A 7,098-nucleotide genomic window follows, 5' to 3' on the forward strand; every position below is an offset into this window, starting at 1 on the left:
CGCACTTTCAGTGTGTCCGACCCTGTAGAAGAGCTGTGCTTTTTCACAGCACAGAGGTGACTGTCCTCCTCCTCCCCCTCCCCTTCCTCCTCTTCCTCTTCCTCTTCCTCCTCCTCCTCCTCCTCATCATCATCATCATCATCATCATGTGGGGAATATGTAGAGGCGCAGAGCAAGCAAACTCTGGCACAGTCACACAGTAAGTCAGTACAGAAACAGCACTGCGACCCAGATAGTTGGACTCCAGAGGGTGTGTTTCTAGCCATCATGCTGTCCCTCCTCTGGGACCAGAAAGAAAACACCAGGTTGCTCTAATGTCCAGACTTTAGATTCAGGGATATTGAGAAGCAGAGACTACTGGAGGTAGAGATGACAGCGCTCGGGCACGACTCTGGTTCATGTCCGGGAACTCCAAGGCCCAGAAAGGATGTGTGGCCACCAGGTTTTCCCAAAGGATGAAGAACCGGAGGCCAAGACATGCCTCCGTCTCCACTGAATTTCCCATCATGCCTCCTGCCTCTCTGCCACATCCTAATTCTTTCAGGGTTTGGCTCTTCCGAGGACATTTCGTACACTGGGTATCAAGTGACGGACAGCTTCTCTCTTTCATAACTGTCGCTCTAAATTGGAGAAAATCATTTCTATCTTGGACAGTTATTGTGTACCTTATCTGAAATCATCATTTAAAAGGGAGGGAGGGACAAGCAGGGAGAGGTTGTGCTTGTAAATCACTCTCTAAGAGCCCTAGTAGTAAACACATAGCAATTTACAAAGTACAACAGGAACTTTCAGATGTTACAGCCAAAGCGCTTCCTTTGATGTGAGTCATCCTTGCCAGCTCTTGAGTATTAATTAAGACAGAATCTTAATCTGGGCTCCAGAGCCCTTTACCTGCTAGCTTCTAGCTCCATTTTTGCATTTCTAGATGAAAAGAGGGAAGCGGGTCAGACACATATGACCACGGCTATGGAATTAGTGCCCTCCACCTAAGATGCCCATGATTAACCAAAGGGTGCTTCCATTCCACGGGAGCATCCCACAAGGACCTTCTCAAGCCCAGAATATTTGCAGAACGCAAGGCGGGAGTTCCTGGACAGACTTCAGAGCCGAGGAGGTGGAAAACTCTTCCTGTTTAAAGTACAACTTCTGCTATAAAAGGCACTGAACAACTTTCCTTTGGAAGCTGGCCTCCTCTGGGAGGAGGCAAAATAAAATATGCCATTCCCTTCAAATGCCACCCTAGTGACGATACCTACTTCTGGATGCAATAAGCAACGCCCTTCCCATAACCTCTGCCTCGCAGGCAGAGAAGGAGCTGCGGATCTACCAGGAAAGAAGCACACGATGTAAACATAAATCACTTAAGGACTGAAAGGCCAGAGAGGGATGCGGCGGCTCCTAAAGGTCAAAAGCACAGTGTGGACCAACTGTTCAGTCTCAGCCCACCTCTCCCAGGGCTGCAGGGCTCTGGGGACCCCATGGGCTTGGGGTCAGGAGTGGCCTGCTCCCTACAACAAGACAGATCCGCAGCCAGAGGTCATCGAACACCCCAAGACTTCACCTAGGTGCCCCAGTGCAGAGACACCTACCTTGCACTGTCCTGACACGCAGATGGCTGTGCCGTTTTGGTCACAGGGTGTGCCGTCAATGACCTTCTCAGCCTGCCGCACGTAGAAGCGGTAACCGGTCGCTTGGCAGTTCAGCTCGCATTTGTGATTGCCCTTTACTGCCAAAAATGAGAGAGAAAAGAGATGTCATGACTGCAGCCTGTATCGGCGCCCTTCTTCCCCCTAGAGTTTTCATTGTAATCAAATTCATGTAACATAAAATTTACCATTTTAACCAAGGTGGACCCTGCAGTGAGTCTGGGGTACAGTATTCAGTACTCACAAGTCTGTACAACCAATACCACTACCTACCACCTTAAAAAGATAGCCAAGGCCAATGAGATAGCTCAATGTACTAAGCAACTGCTTTGGCAAGCGCAGGGACCAGGATTAGATCCCCAGTACTGCATGCCGTGCCGGTCCCACCCCCAGGTTTGGCTGAGACTCCAACCGGGTCTGGGCATGGTGGCACACTCCTGTAATCCCAGTGCTAGGGAGGCTGAAAACAGGAGGATCACTATGAGTCTGAGCTGTGTTGTGAGATCCTGGACCAAATACGTAAGTGGAGGAACGAAAAGGATACCCATGTCTGTCGGCTGCCACTGAATCCCTCCTCCTTCCCTCCTTCCAGATCCTGGCAAAAACCAATCTATTTCTTGTGAGGAAGGAGTTGAATCTTGGCCAACTGGTACAGAATAGGGATTCAATACTGAGTTAAGGGCCAGGGAGATGGCTCAGTAGAATAAGAGCTTGCCTGGCAAGCGCATGGGCCTGAGTTCAATCCCCAGTTCCAGGAAAAAAAAAAAAAAAAAGTTAATGTCACAAAGGAATTCTTGAAGAATCTTAGCCCAGAAGTCACAGATTCTACATTTAGACATCGCCCCCTCTTCTGCCACTGTCCTAGTTATACTTTACATAGCAATCCTGGGGAGTGCGAGATGTTTATGTTCTGCTTTTTGTAGGACTTAAAAGCTACACCGCTCTGTCATCTTTATGCCCCGTTGAGTGGCTACAGTTTCCTGCAATAAGTTTTCCATTATGAGATGCTGAAGTGGTTTCCATCAAATGAGGTGCAGGTCCCGTGTCCTAAGCCCGGGGTAAAACATCTCCGAGAGCTGAATTTCGCCTGTTTCTGGTCTCGCTCCCTGCCATTGTTCTTTCAACCCACGTTCTGCACCCAGCTGGGCGCCTCCTCCTCGGGGCAGCCTCTGGGCCACTGTTCGGTCTGCCTTTCCCTTGCTTGGCTGGCATCCAATTCTACCTTGTTTTATTCCTCAGACCGCCCCTGGAAACCTCCTAGGGACCCGCAGCCCACCCACCTAGCCACCCTGCCCATCATGGGGTCAAGTGGCCGCCTCTTTTTCAGCATTAACATGCTGCACTGCAGCGTGGACTCCCCAGAGCACAGAACTGCACCTGTCCTATCCTTTTGTACCGCCACCCCCAGAGCAGACCCTGGCACATAGCAGATGCTCTGTAACTTCCTGCAAAATGAAAGAAGGCACTGATAAAGGATCACTGCCCCCCGCCACTTCGGTCTCTCTTTCCTCTCTCCCCACTATATTCCCTGCCTTCAACAACTGTCTCTGTATTTTTGTCACTTCACACAAAGCCCAGCATATAGTAGGTGCTCAATAAGTGCTCACTTGATTTGTGCACTAAGGAACAATTTGGTTGCTTGCAGATTAAGAAAGAGAAAAGAAATCCAGGCAAGCTGTACTTCCATATCCAGAATAAGCAGACGAGCCAAACGTACACTGAATTTTTGAAAACTGTTTTTGGAGATAATACTAATGCTACACTTAGCCATAGACAGCATGTTCCAGGGTCATGCCTTTTTCTAAAACTCAGATTACTGGACTGGGTCACACTGATTTTTTTTTTCCTATATAACACAATACATCATATTTTTCCGGACTGTCACAGCAATGAACTTCCTTCTATTCCACAGCCATTGAAAACCACAAAAAGGAAATAACACGGAGCCTCTGAGGCCACATGGTTTGGGGAAGACCAAATTGTATGTATACTCTGAGCTCTAGTTTAGAAGTTGCAAGACTGATCGCCTACCCTGGCTTCCCAAAACATACAAGAGGTGATCTTGAAAAAAAAAAACCACAGAATTCCAGGATGGAAACATCTTTGGAATTGACCCCCAACCAAAGCATTTTATAGATTTTAAAAGACCTGGGGTGTAACTCAGTGGTAGAGCACTTGTGTCTCATATGTCAGGCCTTGGGTTCAATCCCCAGCCTGGAAGGAGAGAGGAAGAGAGAGAGGAAGAGAGAGAGAGAGAGAGAGAGAGAGAGAGAGAGAGAGAGAGGAGGGAAGGGAGAGAGAATAAGCAGGCAACACTCCTGCAATCTGCTGTCTCATTTCCTCTCTCAAGGCCTTTCTCCTCCCTCCTGGTGCAGCCAAGGCTACCCAGGTGCACAGCATCATAGGTAATAAAAGTGTCTGCGAGAGGCCACCTCATCTAGGGCAAGAGTTCGGGGTTCTGGCTTCTCTTGGCTTCTTCCCAGCAGCTCCTGTCCTTCGGGATACTACCTTTTGCAGTCACAATATTGTATTTCTCAATATTTGTAACCGCAATACTGAAGGACACCCTGAGAAGAAAAACAAAGCCTAAGCCCGAGACACTTATGGCAGATTTCCAAATGGCTCCATGCACATAACCTAGAGGAATGGCCGTAGGCCTGGGCTTCTCCTAGCTGCAGCCCAAACTATCAGCAGGGAAACCCTCTCTGCCTCCCTGGTTTAGATAGTGTTCAGGGTTTCCTTCTCAAGCTTTCAACCAGGGACAACAGAAACCTGAGCTAAGTGATACCCTGGCAAAGCTTCCTAGGATCCTGCTGCCTCTGAAAGTACTCAGCGTTTCTCTTAAGATTAAATCAGAAAAAGCAAAAGCAAAAAAAAAAGGTGAAATCAGGCTGGCCGAGAAGGTAGTAGATGCCTGTAATTGCAGCACTCGCAGAGGCGGAGGCCTGAGGAGCCCAGCCTGGGCCATTCAGTGACTCGGTGAGGCCTGTCTCCAAGGATTCTGTCAGTCTCTCTGTGGACCCTGGACATACTCCCTCAAGCCTTTCCAACTGCACCTAAGACCATACTCGCAGGGCTTCCCGTGAGGGTTTTAATGGATAACCACCTCATTCTCTTCTTTTCTCCCTTGAGTAAATTACAGCTCTGGGGCTGGAGCGGGGCTCAGCGGCTGAGAGGAGACAAACATGTGTGAGGAGGCCCTCGCTTTGATTCCCAGAACATTAGAGGCAATGCCAGCGCCGATGTGCGAGGCTGCTCTCGCGGCAGAGGTCGGCTTGGCTTTACCAGGATGGAGAAAAGGGAAGCCAGGCCAGCCAGGAGCTGGGAGCCAGGGCTGAAACACCGAGGGCGCACACTGCTCTCCTGTGCGTCCCCCCGCCCCCCACACTATTCCTTCCCTCCTGTTCTCGTCGGCTTCTAAATGCCCTGCTAACCTCCATGGGAACCCCCGGACTTCTACACACTAAACAGTGGTTCCCTGTGTGGTCCTCTAATGGGGGGACACTGCAGCCCCTGGGCATGTACTATCAAAGCAAACCTCTGGCTTTGAGGCAAACTTCCTGTGGGACCCTCCGGGGATGGACAATACACCAGGAAGCTGTCCACTACTCTAAGTGGAATGCAAGGGGCTCAAATTCTACACCTACATTTGCAGGGTGACCTAAGTCCAAATATAAGTACTCTAACTCAATTTAGGATCTCACCAGGAACTGGGTCCCTTATATGAAAAATCTCTCTGATGATGAAAGAAATGCTGGAAAATAGACAATAAGATTTAGGTTAATGAGAATAAAGTAGCTAATAGCTAAAGGATTTACTTCTACATGCAAGGTAAGGATTTAAATTAGTCATTGAGACCTATTCTCTGGGGAAAACAAAATTGATTAGGGCTGGCCAAATAGCTCAGCAGATTAAAGCAGGAGCTGGCCCCTGGCTGGCCCTGCCAAGCTGGCCCCGCCCCTGGGGTCCTGAGAGGGCAACTGAGACTGGGCATGGTGGCATGTGCCTGTAATCCCAGCTCTTGGAAGGCTGTAAACAGGTGGATCACTATGAGTCTGATCTAGTAGTGAGACCCTGAACACCCTGTAGACCCTTCCATAAAATTAAAAAAAAAAATGATGGATATAATGATACTTTAAAAAAATCAAAAAAACAAAAAAAGATAGAAAAAGAGTTACTCATTACATAGTTTTGAAAACTGAAGCAAAAGGATCTATGACAGAGATTTAAAGGCCCAAAGCAGGGGCTGAAGCAGTAGAGCCAGCATCGCAGAACCTCCAAGGGTAACTTTGGAAAGATGGGAAAGCGCAGGCCTAAAATTTAAAAAAGACCATAGGGGTGTTTTCTAAGTAGCAGTCCCATTTCCAAGAGCAGCCGTCTAATGCCTCTGAAAATCAACCTGTCCATAAACACAGTGAAAATGCTGGCAAGAGACAGCTAGCGTGGCTGTCCTGATAGCCGACAAAATGGAGCTGGCAGCCAGCATTAGAGGCAAATGAAAACACTGTGTAATGATAATGGATCAATCCATCAGGAGAGCAAAGCGACAGGGCTCCGAAACAAGTGACAGAACTGCAAGGAAAACCAGACAATTCAACAGTAGGAGTTGCTGACTTTGATACCCACTTGCAGTAATTTATCAAAATGAAACAGAAAATCATAACTCTGAGTACCATTAAAAATCAGCTAGATTTGGGCGAGCCAGATAGCTCAGCAGATTAAAATGCCTGCTTCAGCAGGTGCCGTGCTGGGGATTCGATCCCCCTCTAGGGTACACTGAGACGGTGGCCGATTGAGACGGCGTGTGGTGACTCACACCTATAATCCCAGCATTCGGGAGACTGAAAACAGACAGGTTAGTACAAGTCCAATCTGTGTAGTGAGACCACCCTGTAGAGACCCTGGACTAAATACATGTTTAAAAAATTGGCTAGACTTAAAAGATACCCACAGAATACACACCCACAAATAGCACAACGTACATTCTTCTCAGTATTCCCTAGGAGGGAACGGTGACTTCGATATCAAAGCGCAAGCCTCGATAAATTAAAAGGGATGAAATAATAAATAAATATTCTCTCTGACCACAATAGGTTGAAATTAGGAATCAATAGCAGAAAAAAATTAAGGGAATTTCATAAGTATGTGACAGTTAATGTAATTCTTAATAACCAGTCAGGAAAAAAACACACATACCCAAGGAAAATTAGAAAATAATTTGAAATTAGTAAACATAAAACCACAACATACTAATACCCACGGGACACAGCTATAGCTGTGCTTAAAAATTTTACAGCCTTATAAACACGTAATGCTAATAAAATGCTCTCAAATCAGTGACCTCATCTACCTTCCCAATGGGGAAAAGAGGAAGCTAAACCCAAAGCCAACAGAAAGAAAGAGACTAGGGGCTGGGGAGATGGCTCAGTGGAATAAGTGCTTCTCTGGCAAG

At 47.5% G+C, this 7,098-nt stretch overlaps 1 protein-coding gene across 1 annotated transcript in view; it reads right to left on the minus strand.

Annotated features, from left to right (window-relative positions):
* Positions 1–7,098, minus strand: part of Thsd4 (thrombospondin type 1 domain containing 4) — a 563,475-nt gene that overhangs the window by 307,215 nt on the left and 249,162 nt on the right. Inside the window, exon 7 of the mRNA XM_023712634.1 lies at positions 1,590–1,726. Coding sequence (XP_023568402.1) covers positions 1,590–1,726 — 137 coding nt within the window. The remainder of the gene's footprint in view (positions 1–1,589; positions 1,727–7,098) is intronic.

The sequence above is a fragment of the Octodon degus genome, unplaced genomic scaffold (assembly GCF_000260255.1).
Source record: "Octodon degus isolate 3935 unplaced genomic scaffold, OctDeg1.0 scaffold00026, whole genome shotgun sequence".
Lineage (NCBI taxonomy): Eukaryota > Metazoa > Chordata > Mammalia > Rodentia > Octodontidae > Octodon > Octodon degus.